The sequence below is a fragment of the Armigeres subalbatus genome, chromosome 3, assembly GCF_024139115.2.
Source record: "Armigeres subalbatus isolate Guangzhou_Male chromosome 3, GZ_Asu_2, whole genome shotgun sequence".
In the NCBI taxonomy this organism is placed as follows: Eukaryota; Metazoa; Arthropoda; class Insecta; order Diptera; family Culicidae; genus Armigeres; species Armigeres subalbatus.
In genome coordinates, this window is record NC_085141.1 from 216,326,735 (window position 1) to 216,347,738 (window position 21,004).

The window sequence follows — 21,004 nt, forward strand, 5'->3', positions numbered from 1 at the left end:
AGGTTAACCAACTAAGCTACGATGGACCTCCGTCGGTCTTCGCAACCTAGCGGCTACTGAATGAGCTCGAGATTTCCAATATGAGTTTTCATAACATTGTAAATTAATGTCCAAGTCGGGTGGTTTAATCCCCGGAATATAGGCAATTAACTTTGATTGAACTGATCATTTAACGGTTAAATCATCCTTCACAATGTTATTGGTAATTTGCCATTTTCTTTAAAGAAGTTCAATTTAGTGACTGGTTTTTATTGTTCGAAACTTTCTATAAAATGAGTGACCCATTGTCAGAACGAGCCCACAACCCCGCACAGGAAATATGTCTACATTTGACGTCACCTCACTTGCCTTCACGGCGAATGTTTCGATTTTTTCTTTAATCTTTTCCCTGATAGGCTCAATAAAGTTTTTGGGCTTAACAAGTCTGTGCGCCAGTATAGCTTTATAAGATAAACGAATGTGGAATAGATTGCTACAGGTACTTATTTTCCACATCGCAGTTTCATTCGTGGGGTATTAACAATAACTCAGAAGAAATAAAACGCAATGGTCAGCTTTATATTCAGGTAACAATGTCTATTAAACAGTCAATTAACATTACTTCTATAAAAATATACGAAACTAAAGTTAGCTTTGAGTTTAAGTTCTCACACAATCATGTTTTAGCTGTACTTGCCAGTACAAGGTATTCCCCATGCATTATAAACTAATTCCCCATATCAGTATCTCTATCTTGCCAACTGCAACGAGATTACTTCATATCTCGAATAATTGCTGGGATAGTCTCAGTGATCATTCATCACTTGCTGGTGTGAAAGTGAACTATCAATCTGTCACAGCATGAGCTCAGAGGTGATTAATCTGGATTCAATCAATCGACAAAGTTACAACGAAACGAGTGCGTACGATCTGTCGCAGGTTCCAAATGGAAAAGCCAAACGGATCTTGCGTTTGGTTTGTACAAAAGTGTGTGCTGGTATTATCATTCTCGGAATAATTTCCATAGTAGTCATGTGCATTGTTTTCATCGTATGCTACGAAAACGACGGAGACGTAACCCTCACTGTAAACACGCTTAAAAAGGATTTGTCACCAGGTAAATACGTTAGTATAATTTAATGAGGTTTGGATGCTTTACAACGAATATGTCGTATGCATGCATACGCTTCTATATATCTGGATATTAATGATGAACTCCCCTTTTGCCCTTGTGACCAATATAAGTTGTAACAGAGAGCGTGAGAACTTTTCACACGTGCCTTGGCCATACCAACGTGTTCACGTGCTTCTTCATTGATAAAAATATGATCTACTTCCGGGTGCGTTCGAACAACGTGCATTTTATTTTCATAATACTTTGATTTGTATGTTTCTTTTGGCAACGATGTGCTTACCGGGGTTTACCTAGTTGACTAGTCATAGAATCTTTATTTAATCATAACAGTTCAATCCCAAATCTAATAGCATTAACATAAGCATCAGCAATTAGGTAATTCGCTCAAATTCGTAGGTGATACAAGCCTAGACTATTGTATGACCCGAGCAGCAAAACATGTTGCACAAAAGTGTCTGTGACCCATATGCAATTGAATTTAGTCTTATTTGAGTTGCTGCAACCAAATCGGGCTGGATTGTGCTGCTAGGGGAGAGATGCTACTCTCTCGTTACGCCTTCACCCGTTACCTGCAAATATTGATCAGGACAGGCCACGTTTAGTTTCGGATTCCTTCCAACGCGATTTAAGATAACGAGCCAGTGAGACCCCAAATCTAATAGCAAGACGCAAATTATGAACGTTTCCTAACTGAACTGGTCCGAATATATAATTCAGGTCCGTACCGGGCTACCTGCGTCTCACTCCGAACATGTTTTGTTGTAATGATTTTGTGTATTTATGTTGGTATGCCATGATTATTATTTACAATATGAGAAAAGTTGCTGTTATTTGTTGTCATTGCTTTAAGTTGTTAATTGTTACCGAATATACGATAACAATTCTCGACACACTTTCACGCAATGATAGATTAAAAACTAAACTATTAATTGAAACAAACTTCATTGTGAGACTTCACATGCAGTGCTTTCTAAGAATAAAATAGGCCTGCAATTTTGGATTGAAATGCCTATTTTACTCAGAGTGTTATTACTAACGCCACTTTGGCTCAATTGCGCTGGGGCGAATAAAGTGCCGTAACACCATGTCCGGAGGCGAAAGCGAAAAACGAAGAGGAGAACAGAGGAGAAAGAGGGACGGAGAGGAGAATTTGAAGTTGGAAGGGGATTCGAGCCTCGTCCGTGATAGTGGATGGTCGAAAGTTCAGCTTCGGTGTTTTTTTTTTCGTGAGAACCAAAAGGGTCATTTTGCTGACAAGGAGATGGTCCCCGAAGTCGATTTCAAAGAGGCGTGGATCTAGAGGGTTGTTCCTAGACCACCCGAAGTTTTCCGGCGCGCCACATCCGTATCATCGAATCCGGTGAACAGCGTGGACATCGTAGTCCTAGAGGGTAAATCGTAGACCGCACAACGCCAATCTCGGCCTAGTACGTTAGGTATTGCAAAAATGCTACGAATATAATGTGCCCACACATAACCTATTCATCGAATTCAAAGCCGCATATGATACAATCGACCAGTACCAGCTATGGCAGATAATGCACGAACACGGATTTCCGGATAAACTTATACGGTTGATCCAGGCGACGATGCTTCAGGTGATGTGCGTAGTACGAGTTTCAAGGGCATTCTCGAGTCCCTTCGAAACGCGCAAAGGGGTCTTTTGTGCCTGCTACTCAACAACACTTCGGAGGAAGTAATACGAAGGGCTGGAATTGACCCGAATGATACGATTTTCACGGAAGATGGAGGAAGCCTACATCAGACTGAAAAGAAAATTTAAACGGATTGGACTAGTCATCAACACGTTGAAGACGAATTACATGATAAGAAGAGGCTCAAGAGAGGACAATGTAAGTCTCCCATCACGAGCTTGTATCGGTGGTGACGAAATCGAGGTGGTTGAAGAATTTGTGTACTTGGGCTCACTGGTGACCTCTGATAACGATACCAGCAGAGAAATTCGGAGATGTATCGTGGGAGGAAATCGTACGTACTTTGAACTCCACAAAACGTTCCAATCGAATAACCAAACTGACTATCTACAAAACGCTTATTAGACCGGAAGTTCTCTACGGAAACGAGACCTGGACAATGCTCGTGGAGGACCAACGCACACTTGGAGTTTTCGAAAGGAAAGTTCTACATAGCATCCATGGTAGGTGTAGATGGCGGGCGGTACGTGTAGGAGGCGAATGAACCATGAGTTGCATTAGCTGTTGAGAGAACCATTCATCGTTCACACCGAGAAAATCGGAAGACTGCGCTGGGCCTGGCACGTAGCCAGAATGTCGAACAGTAATCCGGTGGAAATGATTTTCGACAACGATCCGACGGGAACAAGAATGCGAGGTGTACAGCAAGCAAGGTGGATCGATCAAGTGGAGGACGATTTGCTAACCTTACGTAGCAGAGCTTTAAATATTCGATTATTTTTTATGAAGCCCATCGACCTTCTTTGTCGCTTCACATCTAAACACATTCATATTCGGCTCTGCGCCGTCAATTTTCGGAATGAATATGGGTCAGTGAGTATTTATTTTATTTTTATCAGATAAATTGCGGTAGTTTTCCGAAATGTTCAATGGTTTGGTGAGATTTTCACTTTAGAAGTTTGCTCGTTTTTGTGCCTCGTTCTTGATCCGACAGAACTAACTCACCTTATAGGCAGATTCAGCGTTCCACTGAACATAATACTAAATAAATGAATATAATGCTCAAAGAGTTTGCAGATTATTGTAAGGCCTTACTAGTTAGTCCCTTAAATTTCGAGTAATGAAGGACTATGTATTTACAATAAGTTGTATTCAGTGGCGCAGCCGAATTTTTTTTAATGTTAAAGGCTTTGAACATTTTTTTTCTTCTGACGAGATATTGGTTAATTGATAACCGAGTGATCAGGACTGACCTGAAGGGTCGGGTATGAATTACTACGACTGGCCAACCATACATTGCCTGGGTTAACTTCTCAGATATTTGATTGCAGTTCATACGTTTGCTCTTTTTCTAAAAATGAAGCGGATCTCTGGTAAACCTTTAGCACAGAGAAACAGACTTCTCACTTAGAACAAAATGCAATCAAAATCATCGTCACAAAAACATTTTCGCCCAATGCTAAAACCACGGTGTGTGGCCAAGCGGCAACCAGATGGTGGTAGTGCGCAAACGTCAAACACAAGCAAAATCGATGGAAGCGCCATCGGTGGCCGATTGACCACCTACAAAGAATTAAAAAAACCGTTAAAAAAGTGAACGATGGAACATGTGTTGAGTGAGACGTCTGTTTCTCTGTGCCTTTATGGTGCTTTGGGTTTGCTTTTGCACCAACCGAAAACAATAGAACAATGTAAAAAATAGTCAAAATCAGTGGGAGATTCAAAAATAATAATATTATTATTAACACTTTTTTCCCATGGTAGCTGTAGAGTTCCATCAAATTTTGGACCTTCCATTCATTGAATTGTTTTAACAAAAAGCAGTATTTGACACATCTTTACGGTTTAATTAGACTGCTAATATAATCAATTTTGTGTAAAAAAGTGACACTATTGAAAACAATCAAGTAACTATTGATTTACAATCAAAACCTTTTTTTCGTGTTTTACTAATTTTAGCTATGCCGAATAACTTTTGTTCTAGCTTTTTTCTCATAGGTAATGTGACCAGCAAGCGTCCTTCAAAACGTGGGACGCCTAGGGGTGATCGGGGCAGTATGGGCCACCTAAGGAAATCGTTCCGAAAAGCGCTGAAAAGCTCAAAAAAGCATCGTTCAAATGTAGTTGACTGATACTAGAGAATGTTACCTTTCATATTTCGTCGATGAATGACGAAAACTGCGTTTGGAAATTGTTGCAATGCACTTTTGAAAATGTATTGATTTCAATGTGTGTTCCCGACTATACGGGGCAATATGAGCCACCATTTGGGGCAGTATGGGCCACCCTTCCAAAACCTTTATTTAGGCGAAAAAAGTATCGTAATATAGAAGAATATGATATTCCTACAACAGTTGTGAGTATTCCATACCAAATAAAATGAAAAAACTGCACAACAGCGGATTAAACTGATTTGCCACTCTTCACCTTTTGAACAGTCACATTTCAATTGGTCAATGATCATTTTTTCTGTTTCTATCGCAGTAATGCGCTGTTGTAATTTTTCCGTAATGAATCTTACATATATGATAATATTCTTGTATTTGAATACTGAAATTTGAACTTATTCGCATTTTAAGGCCAGATATCTTGTTCTATGCAGGTATACCCATATTGCCCTATAGAGACTGGTTTTGGAAAAAAAAAAGTTTTATGATAAATTCAGATTTGTATCAATATAAACATGTGTGCACAATATTCAATTTTAATAAATCTTTTGATTGTGGTGTATTTTTGACCTGTATTTTAATCAGTTTTATGTCAAAATCTTATTTATAAACTTGAAATCTTATAATAATTTTGCCTATGCAGTGAAAATTTACATTTTCAAGTATATTTTCATGTTTGAATTGAATTTTAATGCGGTTTTCACGTTGATGCATATGTGGAGCATCCTCTTAAAGATCATATAACTTTTACATGATAAAACTTGTCAATAAGCTCAAAATGAGGGTGGCTCATATTGCCCCGTATGTTCATATTGCCCCTACTGCCCCTATCTGGATTGGCTTGAAAATGGATCCTCTAAAAGTGCATTTTGCATAAATTTTGGGCCAAACATGTTTGTAAGGCTGTATGAATTGTAATAAATTTGTGAAACTAAGTTGAAAAATGCAGCGTCCCGCGAAACGCGTCTGGTCACATTACTCATAGGTGATTCCTTTCTATTGAAATCTTTAAAAACAGTCGTGGGAAAGTTGTTGAATTAAGCAAAAACATATTAACCTGGATTAATTGACGATTAAAGGTTGTATGAAGAAGAAGTCGAAGGATGATATTTGAAAAATATTGCATGGGGAAGCAAACGGGAAGTTTTTTAAAACTTCTCTCAAAAATTCTAGGAACAATTTAATTAAAAACGGTTAGCAGTACGAGGTTGGACTATAGATAGTGGAATATATAGATGAGCGAAGATAAATCCTCTGTCTCCAAACGAATTGTCAAACGCGTCTCCAAACGAGCATGACGTCATGATTTCAATGGAAACGTTAAGGGCTGTGACGTCATAGGCGCGTGTGCACGAGCAAAAAAATCGACTCAGCCATGCTTTCGCTCATCTATAGATTCTACTATCTATAGGTTGGACTATCCTTCTACTGCATAATAAACGCAATTTTTCTATTTCAAATTTTATTTTATGATATCATACTTAATATACAGTATAAGAAAAGTCCAACTACGTACTGCTTTCCGTTTTTAATTAAATCGCTTCTAGAATTTTTGAGAAGAGTTTTAAAAAAATTTCCGTATGCTTCCCCGTGCAATATCATCCTTCGACTTCTTCTTCTTCATGCAACCTTTAATCGCCAATCGCCTTAGCGGTGATGATGCATTTGTCATTTTGTTAATGTTTTTGAAATGGTAATAATTAATAAAACATCATTTTTCTTTACATTTTATCACTTAGAACAAGATTTCTGGTTCGATAAAGCTCTGCAGGATCTACAGCGTGCTTTCAATGCTCCAATAAATACGAAAAAAGCTCAGAATGTTATCGTATTTGTTGCTGATGGTTTCAACCCGGATGTCATAAATTCCGCACGTGTTCGCAGGTATGGAGTTGACCGAGCGTTCTCATGGGAGCACTTTCCCTATGTGGGTGTTGTGCGGTGGAACAACACATTAGCAGATGGTACAGCAATGTTTGGTGGAGTTGGAGCCCATAGTGGCACTGCTGGGGTGGACGCATCCGTACAAACAAATGACTGTCCTGGTGTAAATGATGAACACACTCATGTTGAATCACTTATTTCTTGGGCCCAGCAGTCTGATTTGAAAACAGGAATTGTAACCAACGGTGACTATCGTAGAGGAATGCCGATTGCTCTGTACGCTCACATTGCCAACGACAGCTGGGCTTGTCCAACAATGCTTCCAGATCAGACCGAAAATCCCGGGTGTATGGATGCTGAGACGCAGTTGAGATTGGGATCCCTTGGGAAAGAGATAAACGTGCTGATGGGATGGAACTCTTTTGGAGAAACATGTGGTTCAGATCACACACTAAAGGAGACATGGAGAAAAAGTAATTATTTCATCGCTGAAGAAGCAGCAGATTTCTCTTCAAAAAGTAATGAGCCTCCGGAATATTTTCGAGCTTTACTTGCGGAAAGCCTACGTGGTAGCGTTGCACTGCAGACCATGCTATCAACATCATTGCAAATTCTCACCAGTGATTCGGATGGATTCCTTCTGGTAGTTATTTGTAGATCAACTGAGAAGGGTACTTCAGATGGCGTGGATATTCTTCAGCTAGATGAGGCTGTTAAAGTTGCGATTCATTTTCTTGGGTAAGTGCACATATCTGTATTTTATCAGTTATCAGTACATAGTAACATTACTGTTTTAAGAATATTTCTCAGAAAAGCAACTTATTACGTGGATGTACTTCACTACATTGTGCTTCTTATTGTATGTAATTAATTTTATTCATTTAGCATCTTTTATTCATTTAACATCTAAATCTAACCAGATAACACTGAATCAACGATTTGTCGCCGCAATACCGTGACCACGTTCTCGGTAACCAAGTCGTTTTGTACCTGATCCGTCACCTTGCTCGCTGCGCTCCACGCCTTCTTGTTCCAACCGAATTTGAAGTGAACACCATCTTTGCAGGATTGCTGTCCGGCATCCGGTTAAGCCGGTAAACAAAATAAGAGCAAATTGATATTAAACTCTGCTGTTGAGATTTTATTGAAAACAAAATTTGATGTCAATGGTTAGTTAATACAAATTGACATCGCAACATGTTTTCAATATGCATTCCTCAGTTACTATAATGATAGCAGCTTTACATCAAATTATGCTGTCTATTATCTAAAATGTGTTTTACGAAAATTACAAGCAATCCTGAAAAAAAATATGCTGTTGTTGTTATGAATGGTCATAAAAATAATCTAGTTGAATACCCATTTTGATATCAAATTAAAAACCGTATGATATCGAATTTAATAATCATGTTGATTTCATTGATAGCAAAATTTGTTTTCAGTATAATTTCAAACTTTGCTAGGGATGCCTGCACATCATATCCTCCCTGCTTTCAACATCTTCTGAATACTGGGTTTTACGTTGATTTTGTCCCGAATACTTGCAAATCCTCCTCGAGCATGGTGTATGTCCGTAGAGCACTTCCGATCTTAAGAGCGTTTTATACATGATGGTTTTGGTGTACATATTCCTTGACCGTAGTTTCATTGGGAGTTCGTAGTAGGTCCGACTACCGAAGATGATGGGCCTTCGTATTTCACGACTAACGTTATTATCATCCGTTAGTAAAGATCCACTTAAGCTTGATTGACTGCTCGTAGTTGCTACTCCATTATGACCAGATCAGCTGTTCTTGCACAGGGAATCAACAGATGTTTGCTTGGGACTAGCACACATCTTCAATGTACAAGTACTGGTGATCTCATTTGTAAGGTCATACTGGTGCCTGCCACGTCAGAATGCAAGTCAATGTAGGGAAGGGGGAGGAAATGTTGATGCAATCACTCGCCCACTGCAAGCCGAATATACCTCTGCACTTGTCACGAGTTCATGCGGAATCTGTTGGAAGTTTTGGATTAGGTTCGAGAGGCAAAGATCCGTCTTGGTTAACGAGCTGCCAATGTGATAGATAGGAGGAAGCAATTGAAGGAATTTCTATTTCGATGTAGGAAAGGAGCTTTTTTCAGTTCATTTCCAAGTCTAGCTGTTACTGCTAGAATAGTCAACTTGAATGTATAGAATAGCATGGAAGTCCATTCCCAGTTCTAGCGATTGCTAGAACATGAGAAATATAGAGAAAGATACAAAGTAGGAGAATGGAACGGACCTGGGATTGCACCCACGACCTCCTGCATATGAGGCAGAAGCAGTAGCCATATGACTACCAAGCCCGTTTGATCCGTTAGTAAAGATCCACTGTAGACAAATGCTAGCATGTGCTTTGTTTTTGAAGCATTCACTACTAGAGTCCAACTGTTTTAGTTTTATGTTTGAGGCAGGTGTACTGATCTGTCACCTTTTACAATGTTCGACCGAAACTAACTGCATATTAAAAAAAAGTACCCCGGTTACTGCACCCAGCTCTCCGCATGACATCTACTAGCGAAATATTGAACAACATGTATCATTTTTAGTCCTCTGTTAGATTCTGACGGACTTGAGTGTTCGCCTGAAATCTTCTCAAGGCCAAGGTAGGGACTGGTTGACTTGCATTGTCCAATGAACTGACATAGTCATCTTCTCCGCTTTTTTGACTCTCACTAGTTGTACACTCAACGCTATTGGAGTGTTATTTGAAGTGCTGCGTCCACCTTTCAATTACATTTTATTTCTGTTTATTTGCATTTATTTGTTCATCTTTGGTTCAAAACCATACAGTATCTTAATCCTATTGTTTAAGACGAGTTCATTGACATTAAAATTAAACATATAACATACATCATTAAACAATCTGCAGCATCTGCCAAGAGGTTTGTTGTACCCGTAAGCATAGTGCCTTAGTGCACTGCTTATGGAGGTGCGGGCGACCCAAGAAACAATTCATAGGCATAAATCAACAAGCTTGTTGAACAATTGTTGTATAGAAGCGATGGTAGTTGAACAATAAAGAATATTTAAGAAGTTGTTTAATAAATGTTATACAGATTGAAATCACTGCATTAGTTCCCTGTTTTGTTGTTATTTGAATAAAACATCGAATAAAAGTTTAACAAATGTAGCCCTAAAATTTCCCTGGCAGGGAGAAGTACAGTCGTATTATTCACTGTAAATATACTTTATTCCACCAAAATAAATCCTATTTTGTGTAATCAAGTTGATATTGAATAACATGTTTATGTGATGCTTAATAACATTTGTTAGAATTTGTTATTCAACAGCGCTGCCGAAGTTGTACAATTCAATGAAGCAATGTGTCTTGTATTAGATTGTAAGCCTTTGAACCAACCTTTGAACCAAGAATAGTTGAAAAGCAGGCCAAGTTCCAGTTGGAATGTAGAGCCATTGAAGGAAAAGAAGAAGGCCCTGTGCAATTGAATTTTGCAATTACCTCAAAAGACTGCCGGCCTCGATTGTCTCCACAACAAGAAAGAAAACTTCAATAAATTAACTTCTAAAACTTTTGCTCATTTGTTTTGATTACTGCACCGCACTGTTTGTTGTTGCTGTTTTGACAGTGATGGGCAACAGATGCGCGCACGGATTGACTATTTATTGGAAGCAGGTTGTTTCAGAATTCATTATTCAACGATTCTTAAACTGCAATCGGGGACACTACATTCGATGCTTATCTGAATTTGTATAAACGTTGCTGTGCAAACGTTTTCAACAATATTGTTGTCATGTACATTCTATTTAATAAACATGTTCAAATGTTGTTTATGCAATGTTTGTGCAATAAATTGTTCAATTTGGTATTAAATAATTTATAACTACATTTAACATGGTCGATTTATATGACCTTGCATGGAGCAGCGTTAGAGCAGGCGGATGTCAATCGACGGGTCCTGGGTTCGAGCCTCGCATCGTTCGAGATTGCGATAACTGTAGTAATGGCTAGTTGATATAAAAAAAAACAAGTCACAGTTCTATAAATTAATTAGTTGAAAAATCGAAAGTTCATGAAAGCCATAAAATAATATCAAGATAAAAATTATCCGTAAGAATTAGTTCTCTTTTAACATTTTTATAAAAAAAATGCTTGTTGTGGCAACTTGTAATAAGCTTTATTTGAGATATTCCTTACAACAATTGAGATGTATTATAGCCACCAAAACCAACGTTATTTCTCAAACTAATGTTGAATAATAGTTTCCTCCAATCTTTTCTATATTACACAAACAAAAGTATATCAAACAGCCTTATTTGTAAAACATTGAACAAACGCTTTATTAGTTCGGGTAATAAGCTTTGTAGTAACAAGCGTTGAATTAATGTTGTTGTAGCTCTTTTATTGTTTTTGCAATTGAACAATCGAGGCAAGGTGATAGCTTAAACATTTATTTCAACATGCTTATAGAACTACTGTTGTTGAATAGATTCTCCATTTTTGGGCGAACAAGGTTGGTATAGTAGTATCAAATGCAATAAATCACTCATAATTAAACATACAGCTGAATAGCGTAGCTGTAAGAGACATTTCTTCAAACAACAATTGTTTCTTGGGAATCCCTCCAAGCAGCTTCTGCTGAGCAACAAATATTCGTTGTTGCCAATTGACGATACCGGCAATCCGACGAAAATACGTAAGAAGAAGCAAGCAAGAAGCATCATCAATCCGTCGAAGCCGCTCAAGGTTCTGCTTTGAGGACTCCACGACATGGAGGAAGAAGATCTCATTGCGGAACTAGAGATCTGCAGCCTGAAGCTAGTGGCTGTGCACAAGATCGCTCGTCACGACAAGACGAGGAGATATCGCGACCAGCTTTATCTGGTCCACCTGGAGCACGGTTCCACCACGTGGAAGGACCTGAAGCTGGTTGGCGTTATAAATTACACCGTCGCTGACTGGGAGCGATATCGGCCAGTGCACCGCGACGTCACGCAGTGCACCAACTGCTTCAACTTCGGGCACACGGCATTAGGAACTGCCGTATGAAGCCGCGCTGCAACAAGTGTGGTGAACCCCATCCGACCGAAGAGTGCGACAGGATGGAGGTGGCTGATCCCAAGTACGCCAACTGCGGGCCACAACCAAGGACTATCCAAAGCGGTTTTTTTTTTAAATCCGAAAGAAGGCTTTCGCCAGGAACTTCCTGCTAACAACGAGGTGAACTTTCCAGCCATCCCGGCTCCCCGTCGTGCGATTAAAATCCTCCCACTGTTACAACCGCACATGCAACTGTCAGCGGAAGCTGCGTTGGTTCAAGTTCCAGCACCATCGGCACCATCCTCCAGCGAATGGCCCCCGCTCCCTCCTCCTGGATTCCGTCGGCAGCCGGAGAACGGCAATGTTCCACCGGAAGAAACTGCTCCGCTCTACACCCCGGAGCAACTGATGCCGAACCTGATGGTAAATCACAAAAGTTCAACTCAATGGACGCAGTGGTTAAAAAAATACTGATGCCGATATTCACGCAGCTCGCCACTCGGCTGCGTGGATATAAAAGCCGTTTCGGCCAGGTCTTCATGATCATAATTGAAAATGGCTACTAGAGTAGGCCTGGTCAACTGGAACGCTTGCTCGCTCAAGAGCAAAAACATCGAACTGGCTGATTTCTTCGAGGAGAAGGAGATCGACGTGGCACCTAAAACGCACCTAAAACTGGAGGTGAGCGTCCACATCCCGGTCTTTCGTATCGCGCGACTTGACAGCGTCGACCAGGGGAGGTGATGTGGCCATCGCTCTTCGCTACGACATCAACTGTCACCTGCTGCCAAGCTTCCAGCTGAGCATCACGAGGCCATCGGTGTCGAAGTGACCACTTCCGTCGACACAATCACGCTCATCGTGGCGTCCTGCTCAATTCAAGCTAAAGCCGGTGATGGTTCATCTGGCGCCCTTCGGAGGGACATCGTAAAGCTAACGCGAAGACAAAGTAAGTATATCATTGCCGGCGACCTGAATGCCAAACATCAAGCATGGGGCAACAGTCGCAGTAATAGAAACGGCACCATCTGGAGCAACGATATAGAGGAAGGCAACTACACGATCATGAGCCCGGATTCATCCACTCGTAGGGTTTGAATCCAAAGGAGAATGAGCAAATCCCTCACTTATCATGTCTGTATACACTCTCGATAGGTAGCATACCGTGAGAGACGTTTGATAAATTTCTTTCAATAAGCCCCAATTGCGGGTGGCACCAGTTCTGATGATACATTCCAACTTGTTTTACACAGCTGTGCAAAAAAAAAATATGATCCCCAACATGAAATGAGCGAGAAAAAAGCGTTTTATTAAACACCCTCGGTGGGGCCGCCTATCTGAATCAATGGGGAGAAGGCGGAGCACTGAATCCCTACCCCGACATGTGCGACATCTGGATTTGGTTCTAAAATATAAACAACAGTGTTTCCCTAATTAATTTCCCTTCCATCTTTTTGTTATGGCGAGGCAATTTTTATGCACACTTTTGTTTTCGATATTTTATCAAAATTAAACACTCAATCATGCAGCAATATAACGATGTGGCATGCTTAAGATACCTGCTTGTTTATAGGGACTCGAAGAAGAATTTATTTGCAGTAACTAACTGATTATAAGAATGTTCGCATTAACGAATGCGCCCTAACACTGGTTCTAAGCTTCGATGCAGAGTACACGAGCTTTGTTCGCCAGTGACAGGCGTATGAGGCCCTTGATCTGAATCATTTTTTTCTAACTTGTATACAAGTGCGATAGTTTTGTTTTCATGGCTTGTTATGATTCAAAGAGGTTTTTGCCTCTCTTTTATCGTTGTTCGTTATCTTTCGAGAGCGATTTCTGCAAACCCTGTCCACTCGGCTTAGTCGGTCCGGCGTCCATTCGACAAAAGACTTGTACATCACCAACATGAACTACCACATTCTGCAACCAGGACCTCAGCTCGGATCGCTATCCAGTGGTTGCGGAAGTGGGCTCCTTGGTTAATCGGCATCAGCTGTCCCGGCGAAAATATCATCGAGTCGACTGGGGCCGGTTCCAAAGGTGCGTAGACGCCAACGTCGACTACGAGGCGCGGCCGGTAACGCCTGAAACAATTGATCGGCGGCTGCGTTCCATCGAGGAGGCGATCTCGGTGGCCAACATGTACCGACGGCTCGGCAGGTATGCCACACCCTAACCATCGACACACTCACCAAATATTTGATTGATTGATGCGGAATGTCACTCGCAGGCCGTTTCAGCGTACTGGACTACCCGAGCTGCAATCAAATCACAAAAATTATCAAGTACAGAATGGTGGACCTCAAAAATAACGGTTTCTCGCACTCTCTCAGTCCATTCCACATTTAATCCCAGTAGACAATAATGGCTCTAAGGATGGCTTGATAACACCTACAGAGAAGATCGCTGAAATAGGTCGTCATTTCGTCAGCTAACACAATCTTGGGCAACATTCATCTGACTCCCAACGACTTCTCGGACTTCTCAGCTGGCGAATTGACGGCCTATATCAAATCATCGAAGAACATGAAGGCCCCAGGTTTCGATAACATTCTGAATCTCGAGCTCAAACACATGAGTGCTCCGTTCTTTGAGCACCTTTCGCTGATCTTTAATCAGTGTCTCCGGCTCAGCTACTTTCCATCGTCCTGGAAGTCAGCGAAAGTCATCCCCATCCGTAAGCCTGGGAAGGATCCTTCCTCCCCCAAAAGTTATCGTCCCATCAGCCTTCTCTCAGGGTTATCCAAGCTATTCGAAAAAGCTATTCATCACCGGTTACTTGAGTCTGCCGAAAATCTCAACATCTTGCTCGAGGAACAGTTTGGTTTTCGACGCGGTCGGTCAACCGTACACCAACTGACTCGAGTTACCAACGTCCTCAGACGGAACAAGTTTGTCTCAAAAACATCCGCCATGACCTTACTAGATGTTGAGAAGGCGTTCGATAATGTATGGCATGATGGCCTGGTGTACAAACTACAACGCTACAATCTTCCTAGCTACCTGGTGAAAATCATCAATAATTACTTGTCGGCAAGGACATTCCGGGTCTCAATCAGCGGAACGAGCTCCAATGCGCCCAACATCGTCTGCACGTCGCAGGCATCCCCCAGGGCAGCATCCTCGGGCTCCTGCCTCTGTTACGGCCCCTTTCAATCTGTTCACCTCCGTTCACCATGTCAGAATATCCAGCAGGCGGCATTCTGTCTCTGTTAGCAGATGACACCTCCATCTACCGAAGTGGAGTGATCAGAGCGCTAGTACGCTAGTAGCAAAACTCAAACGATGCCTGGATGCCGTGACAGAGTACCTCACCAGCTGGAAAATCTGTATCAACGCGGCGAAGACCCAGGTCATTATTTTCCCCCACTCTAAATCCCCTAAACTGTACTGTGGGAACTGTAAACTGTACTGTGAAAATCAAATTTCACAAACAAATAACAGGTTAACATGTGTGTAATAGAATTGAAATTACATTATAAAAATAACATAAAAAAACAAAAGAAATACTTATAACCTAAGATGAAGGGCCTTGTGGCCAAATACTTTACCTTAAAAAACCAATGTATAAAAAAAGCAAAAATGGAACATAAATGAATTTAAACTAGTCTTGTTACTTTTCCGACGGATGCTGAGAGAACTGCGACAGCTCCGCTCTACTCTACGGAGCGTGGGAGCCGACTGGAGGACCAGCTCCGCTTCGAGTGAGATGATCGGGTACTGCCCCGTTCATCGAGCCGGAGACGATTGTACGTTTAGCATGTACGGAGAATGGTCAGATCACGACACCCGGGTCCACAGAAATTTGGGATTGCGTTATCGGCGGCTTCAGTGGTAGAACGAACTAGAGAGCAGTACAGGAATTTCAGGCAGAGAGGATCCCGAAAGTCTTCAGATAGTTGGGCTTATTCTACGAGTCGAGTGACGTGAGGTGGGTCGATTTTAGCAATTCTCACGTGAGGTGACCATGTTATTCAAATGGGGCTATACGACTCTTCTCAAGTCATTCGAGCAATCTCACGTTACTCCACTCGTAGAATAAGCCCAAACTGGGTAGAAACCGCAGCTGGATTGAGAAATCTAAGAAATTTAACGACTGCATAAACCTTATCATGCAGCAGACTTTCGAGTATTTTGGGCGAACAGTTCAGGATCGAGATGGGTCCATAGTTTTCTACGCTATGAATGTTACCGGATTCGAACATCGGTATAATTGATGCAAGGAAACACACCATCGGCGAGTTATCGGTTGAATATTATCAAGACAGTCAGTAAAAATCGGATTCTTAGCCTGAGCGGCGACGAGTTATCCCTCCGTCCTAACACAAGCTTGTGACGTAACGATGCCAAGGAGGACTAAGCCAACCGGTTTATGCGACTCTCCGGCGGAAGCAGGCCGGATTACATGCCGAAAGATCCTGTGTGGACCATATTGTCACGCTCCGTATCATTCTGGAGCAGGAAAACGAATTCCAAGAGTTCCTGCACTTAGTATTTATTGACTACGAAAAAGCTTTCGACCGTTTCAATCACGAGAACATTTGGGGCGCCCTTAGACGCAAGGAGGTCCCTCAGCGAGGCACAGTACGAGGCCTTCTCGTGTAGAGTGCTGCACAAGCACAATGGAGTCTTATCTGAAACTATCCGAGTCGTAGCTGGTGTGATGCAAGGATGTATTCTATCACCACTACTGTTCCTCATCGTTATCAACGAGATTCTGGTAGGTGCTATTGACCGTGAACCAAACCGTGGGCCGCTATGCCAACCCAAAAATTTCCTAGACCAAACCGGGAATCAAACCCAGTCACCCAACGAATTTAACAAAGATACAAACAATATAGCATTCTAAAACAGTTATTACTCTACTAACAATAAAAAAATATTACGGACGATGATTGTTACGAAATTGGATTAATAACTCTCTTCTAATTCTATTCCGGAACATGGCCGAGATGCCGTTGAAATCGTGCTAAAATAAACCGTGTGGGGTCGTGCATTCCGTAATTGTATTATCGACCTTCTAGCTGGAATATGTTCCTTGAGCGGAGTGTCCACTTCGGGACGTAGAAGTTCAGTTGATTCAGGATTTCAGGGCAGTCGGTCTCGTCGTTTAAAATTTTTGCGACGAAACCCGCCTGAGCCTTTGTTCGAGGGTTTCTAAACCGAGTAGCTGAAAGCGTTCTTCAGAGGGAGGAAGGTTTGGTGGATTGTTCCATGGAAGATTACGTAAGGCGTACCGGACGAATCTCTTTTGAACAACCTCTAACCTAGTGATCCAGAAATAATGGTACGGACACCAGATTACCGAGCCGATTTCTAATATTGAACGCACAAGTGAGCATTTATAGAGCCTTGAGGCAAAGAGGATCACGAAACTCGTCGGCAATTTTTAAAATAAAACCAAGTTGCCTGTTGGCTCTAGCTACGATATCTACATAATGATGCCTGAAAGACAAACTGGAATACAGAATTATACGCAGGTCACGTACAGACTTGTGTCATGCATCGCGGATAGAATATAAAATATAGAATATATTTTATAGGGTTCTTTTGCGGTGGAAGGTAATAACATTACACTAATGTACACTCAGTGTTACGAAATTTGTAGAACACCATTCCTCGAACTTTTTCACTAGATTCTGGAGTAGTAGACAATCTTGGATACAGCGAATAATCATGAAGATTTTGACGTCGTCAGCCTACAAATCATCGTTCATGAATATGGAAAACAGTAAGGGTCCTAGGTTGCTGCCTTGTGGTACGCCTAATGGATTCGTGAATTCAAACGACTTAGCTGTGCCGATTTTAACACCTGCGGTACATAATTCGTTCCTGGTGGCCGCACGACTGGATATCAAACAACGAGCTGCATTGCAGCTGCAACGGAAATTCGGGATCGAAAATGGGACAGGGTTGGCTACGTGTTACGGAGGGGCAACGAAATCAAGCATTAGACTGGAACTCAGCGGGACTTCGCAGCAGAGGCAGACCCAGAGGCTCATGGCAGCGAAGCCTCAATATAGAAATAAAAAAGAAGTCGACCGAAATCTAACCTGGCAACAGCTGGACATCACTCAGGATGGAGATCCTTCAGGTCGGTCTTTTGCACCACCGAGTACAGGACCCATAAGTAAGTAAGCAAGAGCACGATTGCTTTTTTTTCGTAGCACTTGTCTTAGAACTAAAAGAAGTTTGCGACGTGCTAGAACCGAGGTGGACAGGATCGAAAGACTACATGTGTTCAAGACAGCAAGCAGAGCTCTTAACTACAAGGTCAAACGTAGTAAGAGAGCCTGCTTGAAAGAGCTGGAGACTAATAACACCCCTTGGGGGATGCTTACAGGATGGTGATAGCTAGGACTAATAGCACACCTTCTGAAAAGTCTCCGGAGATGTTAGCCAGGATCATCGAATGGTTGTTTCCGAAGCATGACTGTTGGAATATTTATTGACTGTCTTTCCATAGTTTTCAACATAAATGTTATTGTTTATACGTTTGTTTACAGGGAAGCGGTAGACGAAACGCTTATACTTACTACGTTTACGCCGTTCCATTCAGGACAAGATATCTCAAGCGATACATTGGTTCATGCAACAGGTAATGATCCCAATTTCAAATTATGTCATCCGTATTCATTATTCAAATAATTCTTTCAGGTCCAATGGCGCACCTTTTTCGGAACATACATGACCCTACATTCATAGCCCATGTGATATCATACGCAGCTCGAATTGGACGCTTTCGCGATAGATTGCTCTTTAGTTCGCTGCTACAGTGGTTTTGAATTGTAGCACGATTATCCTCATATTCATCGTACATATGTATGGAATTTCTTTCTTCAATCGTGCCACACAAAGATGAATGTTTTGAAATTGTGTATTTGTTGCTGATAAACATAATTTGATTACAATATTGTTCGTATCTTTAAATAGTTATTTCAGTTATCATTTCGAACAAACCAATGCCTGCCCTATTTGTATTGTTATCTCTGCGTAGGAATTGATATTTTCAAGCATCAATATAATAAGTTGAACATATATATAACACAAAAAAAACCAGAGCAAAGTTTGTGGTAAAAAATATGGGAAATATAATCAAACCCGCTGAAAAACGTGGCTAGAGTAAGTATTCAAAAACAATATTTTCGGCGACATGAAAAAAGAAATTATTTTATTTAATTGATTGAAAAAATAGCGAATAACAATATTCGAATTGAAATGGGTTGCTTTCAAAATTGACCGAGCAGTTTTTTGCTGACACGTTCGTTAATATCAAGTTACAAACATTGTCCCATTCTATGGAGCTTTGAACAATCATGTTTAATCTACTGTGTTTTGCTTGTATTTACTCGCTACTAAATTACACAAAATGTTTTTTGTTTTTTTTAACGATGTTTTCAGCTGTTTTTTTAAATGGCATTTTGGAAAAGATTGTGAATTTTGAAAAGGAAATTCAGTTGGTTTGATTTCGCATCCTTGTGAATATTTCAGCACACATTTTAAATATCATCAATGTTGAGATCGTCACCATCTTCTTCCTCCTCGATAGCCTTGGTTTTCTTGACCTCTTGCTTGACAGGTTCTTTGCGCAGTGAGTCGGTTTTGGCACGATCATCATATTCGATTTCGACATCGGAATCATCTTCTTCATCGGATGATTCTTCTTCCTCTGCCTCCTGGAGCCATTTGACAAATGGAAGCGCCTTCTCGTGAATCTGTGCAGCTACCTCCTTGGATACATATTTCTTGCTCACCTTCTGAGACCACTCAAGGATGGCTTTCTCTTCAAGAATGTCGGTGTCGTAGAACAGCTTGAAGACATTGGGCACTTTGTCCATCAGTTTATCAGTATGTAGCGAGAAAATTTGCTCTAGACCACCGATTAAGTATTTCTGAGCCTTGGAGTCTTCATGGGTGAAACGAAGTAGCAACTTCCGATGCTTGCGAACCTCTTGGAAAATGTTCGCTGAAAACAATAATTCTGCCAGGACGAGTGTTGACTTCGCTTGGATGTCCAGGAGGCCAGCTTCCGTGAAGAGTTCCTTGTGAATTTGAACATTCTCAAGTTCGCCAGAGTCGCGCTTCTTCTTGACCAGATTATAGAATATGTCCAGGCGTTCCTTTTCGGTTTTATCAAAATCATCCGAAACTGTCATGTTTTTAGCTCCGTCTGTCAGATCTTGCATACGAGCGCGAACAGCTTCCTCTGAAGTATCCACTGTCCAGTTCACGTCATCATCGTCATCATTTCCGCCGTTCATGCGCCTAGTTTGCCCATCAATGGTGTCATCGCCTGCGTTCGATGCATCTAGAGTACTGTCGGCGGTTGAATCATCACCATTTTCGCCGGTCTTCTTAGCACGTGCCTTGCGTTTTCCCTCGGTCAACGAAGCCCCCTGGCTCGCCGGGTTTACGTTCGGTGGATTTTTGATAATGAAGGTGTTGACCTTGTGATTTACCTCCAACGGGCCGTGGAATCCGCATGCTTTGCAGCCTTGAGAGATTGTTCCCTTTTTCGACGACACAATCAAATCCGTTTCGGGATTATCGCATTCTGGGCAAAGGACGAACTTGCGGATGAATCCATCGAGCAGGTCTTGCAGCTTGTTGGCGTCGTGGGATCCATTGACGATAAAACGTTCATTCTGCAAGAATACAGAAACCATTATAGAAAATTACCTGGAAGCGTATCTTAGATGCTCAATTATTGAAAATGGATCGTATGAATAAAATGTGGTAAATATCAACCCCAAGGATGTTTTCGATCATTTAGTAATTTGCGTTCGATCATTTAGCAGTTTGTCAATAACTCATTCCATAAGCTGAACTCCAAAATGTGTTGTATGGTGGACTTCTAGGGCGAAGGGTCTTCTACAACTCTGCCTAATGGCTCGCTGTTAGAATTCAACTATAAGCGGAGTTATAGCGCTAGTTGCAGTAACTTAAACTAAATGATTGGAATTTTGTTATCCTTTAGTCTAAGTTACTTTAACTAGAGCTATAACTTCGTTACTAGTGGAATTCAAACAACGAACCATAAGGCAGAGTTGCAGAAAAACCCTCGCACCAAAAGTCCACCTTACAACACATTTTAAAATTCGGCCTCTGGAATGAGCCATTCACAAACTACTAAATGATCGAACGCGATTCACTAAA

General features: G+C 41.3%; 2 protein-coding genes across 7 annotated transcripts in view; one reads left to right on the forward strand and one right to left on the reverse strand.

The window, feature by feature from the left end:
• Positions 1–776: 776 nt before the first annotated feature.
• LOC134219702 (alkaline phosphatase, tissue-nonspecific isozyme-like) lies at positions 777–19,118 on the forward strand. Its single transcript, XM_062698538.1, has 4 exons — positions 777–1,096; positions 6,677–7,559; positions 18,355–18,446; positions 18,506–19,118. Exons 1-4 carry the CDS (start codon positions 841–843, stop codon positions 18,631–18,633), a joined length of 1,359 nt encoding a protein of 452 aa, XP_062554522.1. The 5' UTR covers positions 777–840; the 3' UTR covers positions 18,634–19,118.
• Positions 18,708–21,004, reverse strand: part of LOC134219700 (eukaryotic translation initiation factor 5) — a 41,954-nt gene continuing 39,657 nt past the window's right edge. For all 6 annotated transcript variants that reach the window (XM_062698533.1, XM_062698534.1, XM_062698535.1 and 3 more), the window contains one exon: positions 18,708–20,493. In XM_062698533.1, the coding sequence (XP_062554517.1) occupies positions 19,348–20,493 (1,146 nt within the window). In that variant the 3' untranslated portion in view covers positions 18,708–19,347. The remainder of the gene's footprint in view (positions 20,494–21,004) is intronic.

Coding starts and splice junctions, on each gene's coding strand:
- LOC134219702 (XM_062698538.1), top strand. CDS start 841: ATGAGCTCAGAGGTGATTAATCTGGATTCAATCAATCGACAAAGTTAC. Junction 7,560..18,354: donor GTTGCGATTCATTTTCTTGG/GTAAGTGCACAT, acceptor GTTTGTTTACAG/GGAAGCGGTAGACGAAACGC. Junction 18,447..18,505: donor TACATTGGTTCATGCAACAG/GTAATGATCCCA, acceptor TAATTCTTTCAG/GTCCAATGGCGCACCTTTTT.